At 40.6% G+C, this 20,049-nt stretch overlaps 1 protein-coding gene across 5 annotated transcripts in view; it reads left to right on the forward strand.

Annotated features, from left to right (window-relative positions):
* LOC144692596 (uncharacterized) overlaps positions 1 to 17,056 on the forward strand; it is a 71,437-nt gene extending 54,381 nt beyond the window's left edge. For 3 of the 5 annotated variants that reach the window (XM_078561614.1, XM_078561615.1, XM_078561619.1), the window contains 4 exons: positions 3,127 to 3,252; positions 4,411 to 4,489; positions 12,532 to 12,643; positions 16,079 to 17,056. In XM_078561614.1, coding sequence (XP_078417740.1) covers positions 3,127 to 3,252; positions 4,411 to 4,489; positions 12,532 to 12,643; positions 16,079 to 16,208 — 447 coding nt within the window. In that variant the 3' untranslated portion in view covers positions 16,209 to 17,056. Of the gene's footprint in view, positions 1 to 3,126; positions 3,253 to 4,410; positions 4,490 to 6,500; positions 7,452 to 12,531; positions 12,644 to 16,078 lie in introns of those variants that run through there. The other 2 variants (XM_078561616.1, XM_078561617.1) reach the window with 2 other exon arrangements.
* The last annotated feature ends 2,993 nt before the right edge of the window (positions 17,057 to 20,049 follow it).

Below are 20,049 nucleotides of genomic sequence, written 5' to 3' on the forward strand. Positions count from 1 at the left end.
GCTCTCACCTTCCCACTCATCATCTCCCTCCATAATGTCCATTTGCTTGTGAACATGGCCCTAGCTATCCATGATCTTATTGAGGGTGATTGTATCAACATCATAGTCTTTACGGAAACCTGGCTGAGGGGTGATGGCCCTCCCAGCTGCCTATACCTATCTCCACTTGCATGGTCAGGACTGCGCCATACTGGTAAGGCTGTTGTCATTAGGTCACATCTTGGCCTGACACCCTACTCTTCTGAAACTTTCTCCTACTTTGGGCATGTTACCCTGTCCCATCCTTCCACCTCCCATTTAAAACCCTCATTCTCTACCGCCCACAAGAAAAATTTTGGCACAAATATATCTTCACTGTTTTCCTCCATCAGCCCAAGCATCAAATTACTTCTCAGTGATTTCAACCTCCATTTCACCTCATCATGTTTTCTCTCCTCTGAGTTCACTGACCTCTTCTCCTCACTTAATCTCTCCCTCCATGTAAACTTCCCAATTCATATTCATGACCACCCCTTGACTTTGCCATCCCACTACTCCCTCACTACTCCCACGGTGTCAATCACAGGTAAGGCCATCTCTAATCACTTCCTTGTATCATTCTCCACCTATATCCCCTTTCCACTTTCCAACATCCTTTTGCATTCATCCCTGGAAAAAACTATTCCCGATTCACTTTCAACTGCACTTTCAAAATTCCAGCTGTCTACCCTTTGATCCTCAGTTTGCCATGGCATTTATGCGGCTACTGATTTTCTCAACCACACCCTTACCTCTAGGTTTGAAGCCCTAAGCCCCAGTCAAACTATTCCTCTCTCTCAGCCTGGCCAATCCCACTCGTACAGCTCTCTCTCTGCTTCCTTATGTCAAAGGGACCCAGATTTGAAAGGAAATGGCTGCCAACTAGTTTAACCATTCATCACCAGATCTGCCTGGGCCACATAAAAGTATTGTCAGGTCCTGCTCTAATCTGCTAAAATTGTTCACTATTCCGGATCATCCTGGAATGCAAAGATAACCCCCGGCACCTTTTTTCTACTGTAAACCATCTTCTTAAACCTGTTTCCTCCAACCTCACCAACAATAAGTGCCAGGAGGTCATGGACTTCTTTGTCACTAAGATTGAGACTATCCAATCAGCTGTTTCTACTAATTCCCTTCCTCCTCTAGCCCATCCGGGTCAAACTTGCTCAAAAGTTCCTCCATGTGCCAGTCCAGAGTTCGTTTCTTTCTCTAGTTTCTCTACTATAACCCCTCATGTCCTCCTCGAGCTCATCCTGTATTGAGACCCACCTCCTGCTTCCTCAACCCTAGTCCCGCTGAACTGCTAACCTAACTTCCTTTCCTAGTCCCCAACACTAACTGACATTGTTAACGTTCTTCCCTCGTCAGGTCCTGACTCTCTCCTTTAAATTTGATGTCATCACGCCACTCCTCAAAAAGCCAACCCTTGACCCCCACTATCCTTGCAAACTATCCATCTCCTGCCTCTCTTTCCTCTCAAACATCCATAGATATGTTGTCACCTCCCAAATCCATGCCCAACCTTCAAGGAATCCCATGCTTGAACCCCTCTGATCAGATTTCTGCCCCTGCCACAGTATTGAAGCAGCTCTTATCAAAGTCACAAATGATATGCTATGTGACTCCCTCATTATTCTTCTTGATCTGTCTGCAGCCTTTGGTATGGTTGACCACACCTTCCTCCTCCATTGCCTCTCCATTGTTATCTAGTTGGTTGGGAATGCACTCACCTGATTCCATTCTTATCTGTTTAATCGTAGCCAGAGTATCGCTTGTAATGGGTCCTCTTCCCACTCACACACTGTTACCTCTGATGTCCCCAAGGATCTATCCTTGGCCCCCTCCTATTTCTTATCTACATGCTGCTCCTTGGTGACATCATCTGAAAACACAGAGTTAGTTGTAACATGTTCGCTAATGACACTCCGCTCTCACCACCACCTCTCTTGATTCCTCCACTACTGCTAAACTGTCAGATTACTGGATGAGCAGAAACTTCCTCCAACGACTTCCAACCACATATCTGTGCCATCACCAAGGCCGCCTATTTTTATCTCCATTACATCACATCAGCTCATGTGCTTTCATGTGAAAGGTTCATCCAGACCTTTGTTATCTGTAAATTTGGCTAATTCAGTGATTCCTGGCCAGCCTCCCACATTCTAATTTTGAGGTCATCCAAAACTCCACTGACTGTGACCTTATTCGCACCAAATCTCATTCCCCTGTCACCTTATGCTCACTGGCCAACATTCAATCTTGATCACACAGCACCTCGACTTCAAGATTCTCCTCCTTGCTTTCAAATCCCTCCATGGTCTTGCTCCTCTCTACCTCAGTAATTGCCTTCACCCCACAACCCTCTGAGATATCTGAAATCATCTAATGCTGGCTTCTTGAGTAGCCCAGATTTTAATCATTGGTGGCCATGCCTTCAGCCACCCAGGCCCTAAGGTCTGGAATTCTCTCTCTAAACCTCTCCATCTTTCTGCCTCTCTTTCCCCCATTAAGAGGCTCCATAAAATCTACCTCTGACCAAGCTTTTGACCATCTGCCCTAATGTCACTTTATGTGCTCGGTGTCAAATTCTGCTTTATATCAATCCTGTGAAGTACATTTGGACATTTTATTCTGGAGAATGCACTATATATATATATATACAACCAAGGTCAATTATACTGACCATACACATAACCCCACTGGGAGCAGCTAACTGATCACAGGCCAGGGACTGAACCTCGTGCTCCCTGCTCAGTATGTAAGGCTGAATGCTGCATGAGGATGGGCAATTCCCTTTGAGGCTTCTCACAAGCTCTACTGTAGTGATTATTAAATCATAACAGGAAAAAATTATTCTTTTTAGTGGAATTGGAAATTGGAATTCTTTATAAAGAACATGTTTACAATTCTGTTGAACACAAAGAAAGTCTTTCACCAGCAACGCAACCCGCCCCCCACCCCCAGATATGAGTGAGACCCCTATATCTAACTATGACACTACAATGATGCAGAGCTTCCTCAACATGATATATTGTTCATAACTGAGTATCGGATAACCAGCCACGTTGTGCATTAACTGGGTTTCTTTTTATTTCCTTGCACTAGGTGATCGGGATAGACTACAGTGGAAGGTTCATTAAGACCGCACAGCAGCTAAAATGTTCAGGGCAACAAACCTCTGAGGCCAAGGTTCCAGATTATTTGGACAGAGACAGGGTTGTGTTCAAACAGGTAAATGTTTTGAATACTGCAAATACATTCCTTGTGTTTTTCTTCTTGATATAAATGTGTTCACTGAGCTTTTAAGATAAAGACTTTTCAGAATATGTAAAGACCCAGTCCTTTCTCACTGATCAACTCCCACCTACTTACTCCCCCCATCTCTCTGAATCTGCTCCCTCCTCAGAAATGCATCTAATTGTTTTGTGAAGACACTTCACACCGACCATTTCTTTGATCTTCCCTTATAGCTTATTCCACAATTCTATTATAGATTATATATTGTGTATTATACAGAATTGCATAGAGTATTATATAGAGTTATGTTGTATAGTATTATATATATTATAGAGTATTATATATAGATTATATATTTTGTAGAGTATTTCTTACTCCAAGACACTTGTATTCTTTGTCATGGACCACACTCTACCTTCCTACTGCCACCCTGACAGAGGGCAGCTAAGTCAGCACATAGCATGGAATTCAGGGATCGAGTGTTCAATCTATGGGACAGGCCCCCTAGGGAGATGTTGGAAGCAGTTTGTACTGATTCAATCAAATATAAAGTAAATAGATTTCTTTCAGAAAATAACATTTTGTGATACTGCACATGAGTAATTAGAGACATGAGGTATGGTAAATGTACCATGCTGGGGTCGCAACAGGTGACTTTCAACCTATAGTTCCCAAAGTTTTCCAACATTGGAGGTTTTCCTCACATCATGTCTACATCTGTTGTAGACTAAATGATAGAGATTGGTTGCCATGATTAGTCAACAATTCCATTATAGGTGTATCATGAAACTACTAGGAGGTGAACCAAATGGATTTTGGTCTTTTTCGTCTAGCAGTATCGGATAACCAGCTACGTTGTGCATTAACTATGTTCAAAACATTAGGCCTTCTTAGTTTGTGGGGTGCATTTACTCACTAAACCAAATGGATGCTATTGAAAGCATGTCTCATGTTAGTACTTCATGGGTAGACACACACAAAAAAAAAATGAAGACATCCTGCTCTCTTATTAAAATATCTCCAGAAAACCATGGAAAAGACAGTAGGAATGTAAATGAGCAGGGTTCTCATTTAAGCTTCTTCATGATTTTTGAGAAAGTATTTTCCAAATCATTTGAACTAATTGTTTGTGCACATGTTCAATTTCCGCAGCTAACATGGATTCCTAATGAAGTTGGACATCATAGTTTTATACTCCTCGATTTCTTGGATCGTACCCTTAATCCCTCAGGTAAAATGCTGTGTTTTAATAAATGCCTGAAAGAAAGTAAAGACTTAAGTAGAGAATTGAACCGTGCTGTGCTGTTCTACTGAAGTTTGCCTTTTAATTATTTTAAATAATATTTAAATATTCTTGTAGAAAATGGCTGCCAAACTAAAGGTCACCCAGCTGTGACCTCTGAAAAAAATGTTTTAATATACTACTCACTTCTATAAGTACTGAAAGACGTTTTGAAGATCGGAAGCCTGCCATTCCTGTAGTAAATGGGAAATGTATTATGACTTTGTCGAGATGCTGTGTGTTGAGTTCAGCTGCAGCTGAGGTATGATGGAACACGTTCCACTTACCTATGATTTGTATCTCAGAAATCATTTCTGTAAAAATGCATGTGACTTATAATCTCAGGCTTCCTAATCTTTAAAGAAAATAATTTCCAGCTTTCCCCCTCCTGCCCTTGAGAGTGCTGACTGGGATCCTGCTAAGATTTAGCTCCCACAAGAAGAGGAAAAACATACCGGACTATTAGTTCTCTTCAATAGTTCTATATTAGTAAGCCTATGAAAATCAAAAAAAAAACTATAATTTTCCATACATATGATGCTCAATAATTTGGAGCGAAATCAATGGTATGCACAGCATTGTGTTTCAGCTTGTAACACTGCATAATTTTGCACATATAATAAGGTGCACTGAATAACAAATCTATTTTGGAAGGTTATCTGATAAACACATTGTTTTCACAACCACAGAGAGGTTGCTTCATACCTCTCCCCAACTATGATAAAAACAATGTTCTGATATACAAGAATCAAACCCAGATGTTTTAAGTACCAAGATAAAAGCAAAAAACTGCGGATGCTGGAAATCCAAAACAAAAATAAAAATACCTGGAAAAACTCAGCAGGTCTGACAGCATCTGCGGAGAGGAACACAGTTAACGTTTTGAGTCCGTATGACTCAACAGAACAGTTCCAGAGACCTAGGGGAACCTGAATAGAACTGAAAATCAGTCTCCTAGTTCACAGATCTTTCATTGTTAAGAGGATACACTAACTGTGGCTTTAAACTGGCACTGTTAATGAACATATCTCTTGAAAAATCTTATCATGTGTTTCAATTAGAATCCAATTAGGGTCTTGTGAAGTGATGAAACATTAAGCACTTGCCATGTGGCCAATACTTGGCCCATCATGCTTTTTCATACTGTTGTATTTTTCAATTCCCTGATAGACTGATGATACAGGAATAAAAATGCCTCTTAATGTAACAGCCCATTGACATCTAAACTCCACACATGCAAAGTGTCCAGTAAGTTGAGCTACTAGGAAGGCTGGGTGAGGTTGTGTCTAATGGCACTGTCTTCAGGATAGGAGGGTTAAGGAAGAAAGCAGCACATTTGGAGAAAGAAACTCATATATTACACATGTCTATAGCTGTAAGACTATATTACAATAATTTAAATTTGGGCATTGAAGAAATAAACCCTGCCACAGGTACTTTGGGTCCATAATTTTATTATTCTTTTCCATTGTGAAGGAGAATAGGATTCCACAGCCAGTGTCAATCCTAATGTGACTTTAACAGTTTCCACAATGTGTCCTCGTGCAGGATTTTCCTGGTGTCAGGTTCAGTGTAACCCTATTAAGGAAGTGCGCATATGTGAATATTAGGGTGACTGTAGGACAATGCTCGACTGTATTGGTAAAACATCGTGCCGGTGTTCATAGTCTGGGATTACATGGGAAGATGGCTAAATGTGGAATGTACCAAGAATTCCACATCTTCAGGAAATTATGAAAGAAAATTGGTCAGAAATGTACATGAAAATTTATGAATAATAGGGAGAGCACCATCTTTGGACTTTACCCAACAAATATATGTGAATTATATTTATAAACATATTAATTTTGTGACGGTTTCTTGTTAGAAAGTATGAATGAGAACAGCATTGGCGTTATTTCCTGTGGCATTCCGGCATTGTTTTCATATTTTTACTTCATGTTTTCTTTACTTTTTACAGAACTAGTCAATCATCCCCTCAGCTCTCTCATAAAACAGTAATGCCATCTTGAGTTAGGCGTTTCTTCCCTGCAAATCCCAACAGAGATTTTATCTTCCTGCAAGTCCTAGCAGAGATTTATCTTCCCTGCAAATCCCAACAGAGATTTATCTTCCCTGCAAATCCCAACAGAGATTTTATCTTCCTGCAAGTCCTAGCAGAGATTTATCTTCCCTGCAAATCCCAACAGAGATTTTATCTTCCTGCAAGTCCCAACAGAGATTTTATCTTCCTGCAAATCCCAACAGAGATTTATCTTCCCTGCAAATCCCAACAGAGATTTTATCTTCCTGCAAGTCCTAGCAGAGATTTATCTTCCCTGCAAATCCCAACAGAGATTTATCTTCCCTGCAAATCCCAACAGAGATTTATCTTCCCTGCAAGTCCCAGCAGAGAATTATCTTCCCTGCAAATCCCAACAGAGATTTATCCTCCTTGCAAATCCTAGTCGAGGTTTTATCTTCCCTGCAAATCCCAACAGAGATTTATCTTCCCTGCAAGTCAATATTTTTTGAAGTTTTGCCGTACTGTTTAAATGAGTTCAGAATGTAACCTACTTTACTGGGAAAGTAAGGGTGGAATTTTACGGCAGTAGGATTTGATGGTCCCGCCAAAGTCAATGGGCTTTTGAATGGCTTGCCGCATTTTAAGTCCCCTCCCCCACAACAACAGGGCCGTAAAATTCCACCCTAAGTCTTTTAACCTGTGGTTTATTTATTTATTTATTTATTGACCCATTTATTTGTTCATTTATTCAATAGTATATTATATTTAATATCGTTATAAGTAATGTATTTATTTAAAGGGCTGATTAGAATGGGAAATATGAATTTACCACCTAAATGTCTCTGAGGTTTTTGTCCTGTTGAGTAAATATTTACACTATAAAAATTAATTACTTTTTGGTCTCTGACTCTGCGTTTAATTTGGTAGATGTCCTGGTAATTGCAGGGTAAGCAAGTGTGAAACTTCTGCCAAAAATAATGAGATTGCTCTACAGCTAACAGTTAAAATGGTTTTTTTTAAAAAAAGCAACCAACGCAGTTGGCTGCTGATGCAATTTCAGCCTGTTCGAGAGGAAAACGTCACACTTGCTTCCTCATAATGGACACCGTCACCATGATACCATGAATTGGCAATATCCAAGAATCCAAGCCAGGCTTAGAAAAATCTTAGAGGCACAACAAGTAATAATAAGGGCACATTTGCTCGGACAAGTGTTCATTTCCTACACTTACCTTCCCCTTTAAACGATTACAGTCAATGAGTATTTGCGTTCTATTGCAGTGTCTTTGTATGCAAAGTGCTTTCAATTAAAATTTTGTAAGTCTCATGGGTCACCACCTTCACGAAGACATGCTTGGCAAAGAAGGGAAAGGAAAGAACATAGGAGAAGGTCATTTGGCCCTGCGAGCCTGCTCCGACATTCAATGAGGTCATGGCTGATGGGGTTGTGATCTCAGCTCTGCTCTCCTGTCTGTTCCCAATCACCCTTACTCCCTTACCTAACAAAATTCTGCCTAATTCAGCCTTGAATTTATTCAATGACCCAGCCTCCGCTAGTTTCTGGGGAAGACAATTCGACACACCAACGAACCTTTGGGAGAAAAAGTTTCTCCTCATCTCTGTCTTAAAAGGGAGACCTCTTATTTTTTATATAAGTCCAGGACAATACAAGTGGAAGCATCCTCTGGGTATCCACCCCATCAAGTCCTCTCAGGATCTTATATGTTTCAATATGATCACCTCGCATTCTTCTAAACTCCAGTGGCTATAGTCTCAACCTATTCAACTGTTCTTGATAAGACAATTCCTTCATCCCAGGGATGAGTCCAGTGAACCTTCTCTGAACTGCTTCTAAAGCGATTATATCTTTTATAAATAAGGAGACCAAAACTGCACACTGTATTCCAGATGTGATCTCACCAAAGTCCTGTACATCTGTAGTAAAATGACCCTACTTTTATACCCCATTCCTCTTGCAATAATCGCTAACATTCCATTTGCCTTCCTAAACACTTGCTATAGCTGCACACTATATGTGATTCATGTACTGGATATCCAGACCCCTCCATACCACCAAGTTCTACAATCTTTCTCCATTTAAATAGTATACTGCTTTTCTATTCTTCCTGCTAAAGTGGACCAGTTCACATTTACCCAGGTTATCCATCTGCCAAATGTTTGCCCTCTCACTTAACCTGTCTATATCCCTTTGCAGACTCTTTACCTCCCCTTGACAACTTATTTTCCTACATATCTTGGTGCCATCGGAAAATTTGGCTACCATACTTTCACTCCCTTCATCCAAGTCATTGATATAGATTGTAAATATTTGAAGATCCAGTACTGATCCTAGTGGCACTCCGTTAGTTACAGCTTGCCAAATGTAAAAGACCCATTTATCCCTCCTCTCTGCTTCCTGTTAGCCAATCAATCCTTGATCCATGCTAATATGTTACCCCTACACCATGTGCTCTTATCTTGTGTAGTAAACCTTTGATGTGGCACCTTGTCAAATGCCTTTCGGAAATCCAAGTACACCACATCTACCGATTCTCCTTTATCCACCTTGAATGTTACTTCATCAAAAAACTCAGTTAACAGGTTAGTTAAACATGATTTCCCTTTCACATAGCCATGTTGGCTCTGCCTGATCCAATCGTAATTATCTAAGCATCCTGCTATAAACTCCTTAATAATGGAATCTAGCATTTTCCCTGTGACAGGTGTGAGGCTAACTGGCCTATAGTTTCCTGCTGTCTGCCTCCCTCCTTTCTTGAATAAAGGTGTTAAATTAGCTATTTTTGAATCTGCTGGAACCTTTCCAGAATCCAAGAAATTTTGGAAGATAATAATCAATGCATCTGCCATATCTGCAGCCACTTTTTTTAAGACTCTAGGATGCAGGCCATCTGGTCCTGGGGACTTGTCAGACTTTAGGTCTAATAGTTTTCCTAGCATCCTTTCCCCAGTGATGGTGATTGTATTAAGTTCATCCTTCCCTGTCACCTCGTGATTTCCAAGAAACTTTGGGAAGTTTTCTAAGTCTTCTACCATGAAGACAGACACAAAATACCTGCTCAACACTGCCACCATTCCTTTGTTTTCCATTATCAATTCCCCAGGTTCACTCTCTAGAGGACCAACGCTAGCTTTAGTTACTCTTTTCCTATTCAGATACTTGTAGAAACATTTATTATTTGTTTACCTTTTGCTCGTACTCTGCTTTCTTTATTATCTATTTAATAATTCTTTGCTGGTTTTTAAAATCTGTCCAACCCCCTGACCTACCACTAATCTTGCAGATTTGTACAGTTTTTCTTTCAATTGTATTATATCCTTAACAATCGAATAAACATAGGCATTATTTATACCATGACTGATTTTCAAATAATGCAATGTTACATTCTATTACATTTTATATCATCACATGCAGCTTTTAAACAAATGAAAATATTTGTCAAATGTTGTTCATGAAGGTGGTGTCCCTTTAAATCAGAAAAAAACAATGTTCTTTGTGTTGAACTTATCCACCCTTAAACCTGAATGGGGAATTGGACTCACAATCTACTATCTCCAATCATGATAATACAGAACTTCATGATGTCAAAGGGGAAATTCCATGATGTCATTGGGGAACTCCGTGATGTCAAAGGGGAATTCCATTATGTCATAGGAGAATTCCAAGATGTCACAGGAGAGCCAGTTTTGCACAAAATGGGCAGAATCTAATCTAGCTGGAGAGCCGGTGAAAGCCCCACGCCCCCTCCTTTGGGAAAGGCTGTATTAAGTGCAGGTCAAGCACTCAAGTAGCCAGCCTTCAAGTCTTCCCCAGGATCAAGAACCCCGGGAGTCGTCCTCCCTTCCCAAGTACTGCCAGCCAATCAGAGGCCGACAGCTCTTCATTGCAAGCAGCGCCACCAAGGTAGCTGCAGGTAATGCATCCACCAGAGGTCCAGGATCAACGAAGGACCCAGGCCACAGGTGAGTGAGGGCAGAATGGGGGTTGCAGGGTGGGGCTCAAGGGAGGGTCAGAGGCAAGGGCACTAGGGTGGTTCTCAGCAGGCACCTTCTTCCCAATGCTGGCCCCCTCGATCAGAGGCTGAGTGCCTGATAACAAGGGACCCCTGCTGGGAGCCTGCAAGGGGTTTGCTTTTCAGGTTTCCCGCATGGCCACTGACTGATCCACCACTGGTTGAATACCAGCAGTGGTGGGATGAGGCCCTTAAGTGGGCATCAATTACTCACTTAAGGCCTCAGTTGGCAGCAGGGCAGGAGGGCCATCCACAAGCCTTCCTGCCCTAAACTTAATTGGGGCAGAGGCGGGAAAGCAGTGGGGTCTCCCCACCCAAAACCTTACAACTGATTAAATGACCCCTAACTCCAAACAAGTCTCAGGGGAGAGCATTAAATTTCGTCCAATGCCTACTCTCAGACTGCTCCTGGCCAGCAGCTCTACAAAATTAAATAGGGCAGCCAGAGGACTGGTGTCGACTGCAGTAAGTATGTAGATCCCATCATTTTGTAGAGGGTTCTGGGACGATTCAACAACATTTTTCCCCCGTTAAGAGTCTGCACGGATTCCAGATGAATTCACTTGGATTACATTTTCAGTTTATTTCTCAAGTTTGTGTGTTTTCAAAGTTTCTTACTGAAGTTTTTCTAATGAGATTCCCAGGTGTTATGTACCTATCTATATGCATGATTGAATCCATTCCTGTTTTTATTTTCTAGGCTCTTCTAGAAAAGAACAAAATAAGGTCAGATGATAGAGTATTTGAAAGCTGAGGGTTGACTTAAGAGTGATATTTAGAATTATGAAAATAAGATAACAGAGAAGATATTTCCACTTGAAAGAATCCAAAACAAGAGGCAAAAATATAAAATAATCATTAATGAATCAAGGAGAATCTTCTTTACCAGGAGTGGTAAAAATGTGGAACTACCACATGGCGTAGTTGACACGAATGATGTATTTAAGGGTAACCTAGGTAAGTATGTGAGGGAGATAGGAATAAAAGGATATGGCTGATAGCTGAGCTTGGGTAGGATGGAGAGAGACTCGTGTGGAGCATAAATACAAGCACAGAACGGTTGGACCGAATAGCCTGTTTCTGTGCTGAAATTTCAATGTAATTCCTGAGATAAAATTCTTACCTTTATTATCCTTCGTGAAAAAGTGGCTGCCCAACTTCTTGTTTGGGAGGCATCAGAGGAAGAGTGGGTCACCTCTTATGTATGATGCTGACATAAATGTGACACATTGATGCATTCTGAAATGATGTTACCTCATTAAAAACAAATGAATAATTGTTTGCCAAACACTTTTTCACATTTCTTTTAAATTTTGAAGGTGCTGAGTTTTCTTTGTGTTTGATTTTGACAAGTCCAGATGGAGAAGTAATACCAGGTAGATTATAAAGAGCAGAAAATAAAGAGAAGTCAAGTGGCTGTCAGATAGGTCTGACTTATGTTTTATAAATCTGTCAGTTGCAAGGAGAGAACTGAGAGAAGGAAGGAGTTCAACAGTTTGAAGAATTGATAAAGAGTGAGATACAGTAGGAGATCTTGTTTTCAATATCAATTTTATCAGAGTGAGGTTTGAGGGAGGGGGGCAGGGGGCAGTGTATTTGAACTTCAGGTGAACAAAGGTGTCACAGTACTGACCGTAGCAGTGTTCATAAAATAGGCAAGGGAGGCTTTAATTGGGGATTTGGAAGATAGAAATGGGAAAAGTATTACCCATGAATTTTGAGATAATTTCATTGAGCTTCAACATTTCCTGTAACTGTAGCCTTTAAAAATATCTTTTATTCAATATTTTAAAATCAGAACTGATTTTTTGTTTTTCTTATAATCCTATTTTCTTCCCCATTGAATAATTACCTAACTGCTGTCACACAGATCAAACAGGAGCCTTTGCTGCAGTGCACAGGACTGTTGAGTGCTGCTTATATTTTATTTAAAAGTCACTTTCTTTATCTGCCAGCTTGGCTAGTGCGTCTGTCACAAGTTGTACGAGCAAAAGGTTTGGTTGTCATCGCCTCAGAAAAGTGGAGCAGGAACAATCTAGATCAAAGATTTCAAGAGCTCAGAAAGCAGTAAGTGAACAGGCCATTTCATAAAGGAGTGTGATGGCCTTGACCAAACTATGCACAAGTGAATGTTAACATTGAAAAGTGAGCAGCCTGCAAGGGGTAGGTGGGATTTTCTTTGTGGCCTTCTTCCCCCCGCCGGTGCTGACTCATGGTTATGCACTGTAACAAGATTAACTGGATAGTGAAAAGGAATGAAAGTGTTGCCATGACCTCCTCAATCTAGAGCCAGTGCAGCCAATTGTTGCAACCCAGCTATAATTAGCTGACTCTGCAAAGCAGGGATAAAATCTGGGTGTATCCTGGTCTGTCAGTACTTGTGTTTTCTGGTACACTGGAGAGTTGGTTAATTCTTCCCTCTGCAGCCAATTATATTATTCCTATCACCACCCTGGCTGAAATAAACTGAGATCACGTCTAGGAGCCTGCTGGTTTGGTTCGGTTCAGTACTACATCATTCATATATTTCAGCATTGGCCTTTATTTAAAAATCTCTTAAACCAGTTTTGTTTATGGAGCAAAAGTTCCTTTGGCTATTTCACTTAAGCTCATGACTGCAACTAGTCCATTAATGGGGAGTTCTAACGAATGATCCTGAAGAATGGAAGAAAGTTCAAAGGGGCAATTTGCTGTGAGAACAACAGGTGTAAGCCATTGAAAGGATACAGCTGAAAAAAGGTCAGGTAAACTTTTGCTTCAACCCACAGCAGGATTTGAGATTATGGTTTATTACAAAGCTGAAGTTTAGCTTATTTGAAATGTCCAGTGCAAATTTGTTACTGAATACCAGTAGAATGCTGCACATTGAGTTAACTGGCAATCTCTCTTTTGTCAGAGTCAAAAAATATTGCGTATTTAGATGAACTAACCATTTTATTAACAGCGCTACCATAACACAATTAGTACCACCATAAAATGAAACATTTGAGTACATAAAAAAATTGATCAAATATTAATTCAATTATAATTTTAAATATGACATCATAACTACTCATCATTGCATCATTTGGGTGTTATTTAGTACATTTCATTGTCTAGTATCATTTAAGTTGGCAGACCATTTTATGCCTACATTTCCTTGTATATCTGACAAGCTGACAGCTTTGAACAAATCCATTCAGGTATGTTTGAAGTCTATTTAAGTGTATGGCTGATGAGCTACTGACTGATAATATTACTCTTGGAGTAACCATGTTGGCCATAGTAGAACTGAGTAGATCTGCCTTCCCCTGTTCTTGTGATATTTCTTCCTCCTGCTGTCATCGTCTCTTCCTGGCAAATCTAACTTGCACTTTATGATACACGTGTACTCACACTGTTCAACAGTTCTTGGGAGTGTTAAATGCAAATAATGCATTTTAATTGCTTCCAGTTCTGAGTAAAACTTTTTGGATTCATTATTAACTTTGCAGAATGTTCAGCATTATTCCTGTTTCTCAGCCTGCTTCTTAAACTACTGTCAACTCTCTCCAGGTTTTCCTCCTCCTCAACTTTCTCATTTTAGTGACATAATTTCACAAAGTCAAATCCCATTTTCCAGTCTATCTAACTAACTAAAATTATTCATTTTATTGCAAAGTATCACTGCAGATATTAGTCACTCTGAACAGCCAAATGTCAAGGACTTAGAAAGAGCATTGTCTTTTATTGTTCAACAAAACCTAACACTCCTTGCTAGCTGGAAACTTCTTCTAGTTTCCCACCTCAAATAAGAAAATTGAACGAGTCCCGCCTGGTCTCACATCTGTCCAAACTCATCATTCTTGGTTCAGTGGTGGCACTCCCCTCTCTGAGTCAGAAGGTTGTTGATTCAAGGCCAACTCCAAAAATTTGACACAAACTAGGATGATTCTTTAGTGCTGTGCAGGACAGCCAGAAGTGCCATAATTTATTACCTGTTCCCTCAGGTGCAACTAATGGATCTCAGGACACTGTTTGAAGATCATCAGGGGAGTTCTCCCAGTGTTCTGGAAAATATTCATCCCTCAACCAACATCACAAACAGATTGTGTGGTCACTTATCTCACTAGTAGCTGTCGGAGCTTGCGTACATTACAGAATGTGAATAGTGCAATTTAATGTTCTTCTTGTATTTATATAAGTAATGGCAGAAGGAGGATCTGTGGATAACCATATCCTCAATAATGGCATGAGGGTGCAAAAAGACAAACCCGTAGCATTCAACCAGAAGTACCAAGTAGATGATGCATCTCAGCCTCCTCCTGAGGTCCCCACCATCACAGGAGCCAGTCTTCAGCCACTTCGATTCATTCCATGTAATATCAAGAAATGGCTGAACACACTAGATGCAGCAAAGGCTATGGTCCCTGACAACATCCCAGCAGTAGTGCTGAAGACTCGTGTTCCACAACTAGTCACCCCTCAAACCAAGCTGTTCCAGTACAGCTACAATCCTGGCAATTATCCAACAAAGTGGAAAATTGCCCTCTTATGTCCTGGACACAAAAAGCAGATCAAATCCAATCTGGCCAATTACCACCCATCAGTCTCCTTTCATTATTGACAAAGTGATGGAAGGTGTCATTGACAGTGCTTACTAACTTACTCCCTATTTATCTGCTCACCGATGCTCAGTTTAGTTTCTGCTCGTTTCACAGCTCCAACAACACTCAAGAAGCTCAACACTATCCAGGACAAAATAGCCCGCTTGTTTGACACTCCATGCACAAACATTCACTCCTTCCACCACCAACGCACAGTAGCAGCAGTGTGTACCATCTACAAGATGCACTGCAGGAACTCACCAAGGCTCCTTAGACAGCACCTTCCAATCCCACAACCACTACCATCTAGAAGGACGAGGGTTGCAGATGTATGGGAACACCACCGCCTGGAAGTTCCCCCCAAAGCCAATCCCATCCTGACTTGGAAATGTATCACCGTTCCTTCACTGTCACTGGGTCAAAATCCTGGAACTCCTAACAGCACTGTGGGTGTTCCTATACCACATGGACTGCAGTGACAGGTCACCACCACCTTTTCAAGGGAAATTAGGGATGGACAATAAATGCTAGCTTTACCAGAGACACCCATATCCCATGAACAAACATAAAAACGTTTGTTCTTTCAGGCAGAATAACCCCTACATTATCTCTAGCCTGGAAACTTTGACAACCTAGATTTGCAGATCAGTCATTAACCGGGACCAGTTAGTTTTAAGAATATTTTGTTTAAGAGTGCTGCCTGAACTTTCCAGAACGCAGTGCATAAACTCTTTCTGTTTTAATACTGTTCAGCGGGATATTTAAAACACCATTTTTAAGGGTATTTTTCCTACACCAGGGCCAACTGTCCGACTGTTGTGTCTTGGCAATATCTTTACTGCACAAATAATCAAGGATCATGTAAAAGCAAAACAAAATTAGAAAAAGGATTGAAATTGGAAGTAGATCTTGTCTAAAATGTGCATTTCTCATCTAGATTGTCTTTTGTGGAACAAAAGGAAATCGAAAGCAGAGGAAAACAAGGCAAAAGAGTTACTTTTGTGACCATTTGGAAACCATGGCATCCCATTGGCTCAGAATTCAGTGGTGACGACAACAAAGATTAATGGGGGTGTCATCCTAGCAACCAGAGGAAAAAGTTATGTTCAGTTCTAAACATTTAATATTACAAGATAAGTCAATGAGAAGTGATGATTGTAATTCCTCAATTTCTGCTAGTGTACTAGCAACTTTATTGGCTGAGGTTTGTTTACTAATCTTGCACAAAGATCTTGTGATTAAATAGACTCTCTGACCTTGCATAATGTGTTGTTATTTTACTGACATTCATCAGATCTCTCTTGGTGCGGCTATAAAATCTTCCTATTGTCTCCAATTTCCCTGAGCTACCCAACAACTTAAGCCAAGAGGGCGACTTGGCAAACTTACTCCAGCCCTTCACCAATGTTTTTTAAGGTGGCTACCAGAAGATGTCTAAATGGAGATGATTCTGTCCCCTATTTTCAGAGTGACCAACTGAAAGTAACAAATTCCAGGCAGTCAATAGTCATTGGGTGAGTTTTCTTTGAAATAAAATAAATCATTTGAGCTCCATCAATATATTTGCATCACTGACAATCTGTGCGAATTTTCCGCACCAATTATTTTCAACATTTCATTGACGAGTAGTTTAATAGACATGCACAATGATGATACGTGTTTTGATCTGTGAAATTAAACCTACTAAACCTAAGCAATACCAAAGTCATTTCTAGTCATCTATGCTCATCAGCTGCAGCATTTTAGTAATACAAGTGACATTGGTCTTTCATCATACAATAGATTTAATTGAATGCTTCATGCAATAATTAGTTATTTACAAATCCTGGTTTAAGCTGTCCTTGTGTGTTGTAAATCTGAAAGAGAATCACAGCAAATGATCAAGTAAAAAGTGTATAGAAGGACTTATTTTAACGAAGTTAAAAAGAAAAAAACTTGCATTTATGGAGTGCTTTTTATGACCACCGGACATCTCAAAGTGCTTTACAGCCAATGCAGTACTTTTGAAGTGTGTTCATTGTTGTGATGGAGGAAGTTGACCAAATGGCCAATCGCATTGGCTGAAGATAAATCAGAAAAAAATGCTGGAGACAAGCAACTGTCAAAAAGAGAAATGTTAGCACCCAGGTGGTGATCCTTCAGTGCCTCCAGAAAAGGATTTACATAGCACCTTTAGCAACCTCAGGATGTCCCAATGTGTGTTACAGCCAATCGAGTACTGAAGAGTCTTCGGCAGGGACTGTAAGTCTTCAACTGGACATTAAGGTGATTACATATATCAGGCAATAACCTTAACCAACAGGCACTTGTCTTCCTGACTCGAGGATAATTTTTGGAGGTCTGAAAGTATGAAATGGACCATAGCTCAATCTAACATTGCCAGTTCTTGTTGCTGGATTTAAAGCCAGCTTAAAAACAAGTGGATATGTGTTAGACTGGTATAAACAGCCTTGAACATGTTTCCCATTACAGATCTGAAACAATGGCAGTAAATGTGTTGAGCCACGAGACTGGTCAGGTTAAAACAATGCTACTGCTACTAATGCACATCCAAATTCAGCAAAGGGTGACTAAAATCTGTTATGAGCAGGTGAGAAGGGGGTGAACTGGCTCTCCAGTATTGGTTGGTCACAGCAAAGGTTTAAGTTTCCTTTTTCACAAGGATATGCCTTTTCCAAATCAGAATGTATTTAACTATTTGAGGTGTGAGCAATAAGAAGCCAATCAAACAAGATTTTCTTGAGTCGAGAGCAATTCATTAACCAGTAAACCCGAGAAAAACTAATAAAAACACAATGTCGGTCATTCGAACACACACAACACACGATACACACATACGTATCAGAAATGAGGAGAGTTAGAGTCTAATAAAAAAAAGTAAAAGAATATACAAGTAAGTGTTCTTTGATCTTGAGGCATAGATATTAAAACGCTGCGGCCCATTTGGGTTAGCTGGTTTCTTGCAAGCGGTCAGATGTAGAAGATGTTGCAATTATTACGAGATCTCAGTTCCTGGTGGGTTTCTGATAGAGTTGGTTTCCTGAGCCAGGTGACACATTTATTCCAAAAGAGAGACAGAGCAGCCCTCAGCATGTTTCCTCTGCTGAAGACTTTCCGGAAACTGCCTGTGTCACTTGCAATCTCTCTCAAGTAGCTGGGCAGTCTTGCCTTGAAATACTCCACCCATTGTGTATTTCCAATAGGTTTTGGGTGTATCTGTCTGTGGCAGCCATTGTTTCAATATCCAGTACTTTGTAGTCTTAATGTCTCTTCCTTAGATAGTTATGAGTTTCGATGAGTGTCTGGATTATAGGAAATGTCTCCCTCTTCACACTCCTGAGGGTAATTTGTTTCTCATCTTCACGTTGAAATGTGGTCATGCATTTTTAAGCAGTTTGCTCTGTCTCAGTTCAAATTGCAAAATTTCCAGCCAGTTGAAAGTTGAAAATCATATTTTCAAAAATAAAGGGGCATAGCCTTGTGACAAATCGCATTCAGTCTGGTTCATAGTAAAGACAAGTTGCATTGTGTAATAAGACATAATCATACTTCGTAACAAATATCATGAGTTGTATAATTGTGGAGTCAAAACATTTTGAGTTTCTATAACCATCATACTATATTAACGTGGTCCCTTCAGTCACCATTGATCTTGCCAACTACCACAGAGACAAGCTTTCCCATGGTCTTCAACTATGTTGAATATTGATATGAATATGGACACAGACATGAATGTGGGCACAGACTAGAAGTGATATGTTGGGAATAATGCAAACATTGGGCAGGATTTTATGGCTCCCAGGCGGTGAATATTATTAGAGGCTGGGGAGCAGACAGGGGGCTCACCTGCAGATCAATTGAGGCCCTTAAGTAGCAAATTAATGGCCACCTTTGGGCCTCATCCTGTCATGGCTGGTCGCAACGGGAGAGTTCCACGCCAAGAGTCCAGCCCTGCAACTTTCACTGCTCAGGCTGCGATAGGGGGAGGTGCCTCCTGGGCCCATTGGAGGACCCCACCCAAGGTCTCCCTTTCCACCCAGCCTGTCTACCCTGGCACCCAGCCCACCCCCCACTTACCTTTAATTCCAGCTCATGGTTGGGTTCTGGGTGTAGTCCCAGCAGTGGCCACCACTCCTGGGTGGGGGAAAGAAGTGCCCCCACTTAAACCAGTTAACAGCCTGATGGTTCTTAGATGCCTGCAGGCAACCCACTAGAATGAGGCGACTTTTTCACCAGGGTGGGGGTGGGGTGGGGGAAAGGCAGGAATCCCGTGCACAAGAAATCCAGCCCATTGTTGAAAACAAAATCATTACATTGTGAAGCACAAACTGCACTGAGTAGTTAAAGCAGTAGCCAATCTAAACATAGTCACCTAATCACAATTTGTTCATCTTACTGTCTCCCTAGTTTCCAATTGTAATTGTGTTGTTTACGATGGATTTTTGACCCTCGTTTCTCAGGAAAAAAGTTGCTTTGCCTGAAGTACCCATGGAAATGAACTTCCCAACCCACATCATCAATACCCTACAAAGTAGCGCCTTCAGTAGACTGATAAGGGGATAAGTAACAGACAAATTCTTGCAAGAGTCGTGTGCAGCAGATGCTGGAAATCTGAAATAAAAACAGAAAACGCTGGGAATACACAGTAGATTTGGCAGCATCTATAGAGAAAAAGAGACACATACAAAGGGTTATTGACTTGAAACGTTAACTCTGTGTCTGTCTCCAAAGATGCTGCCAGGTCTAATGAAACAAATGCTTGCACTATTTTCCAAATTAAGTATTGCTACAAAAAGTTAAGCACCCTCTTTCCAGGTTACTGCTTTAATTTTTTGAAACATTATTTACTAATCGCAAATTTTATACAAATACAAGCCATAGAAATATGGTTTACAGTGTACCCCGAGA

This window comes from Cetorhinus maximus, chromosome 17 (genome assembly GCF_964194155.1).
Source record: "Cetorhinus maximus chromosome 17, sCetMax3.hap1.1, whole genome shotgun sequence".
Classification (NCBI taxonomy): domain Eukaryota; kingdom Metazoa; phylum Chordata; class Chondrichthyes; order Lamniformes; family Cetorhinidae; genus Cetorhinus; species Cetorhinus maximus.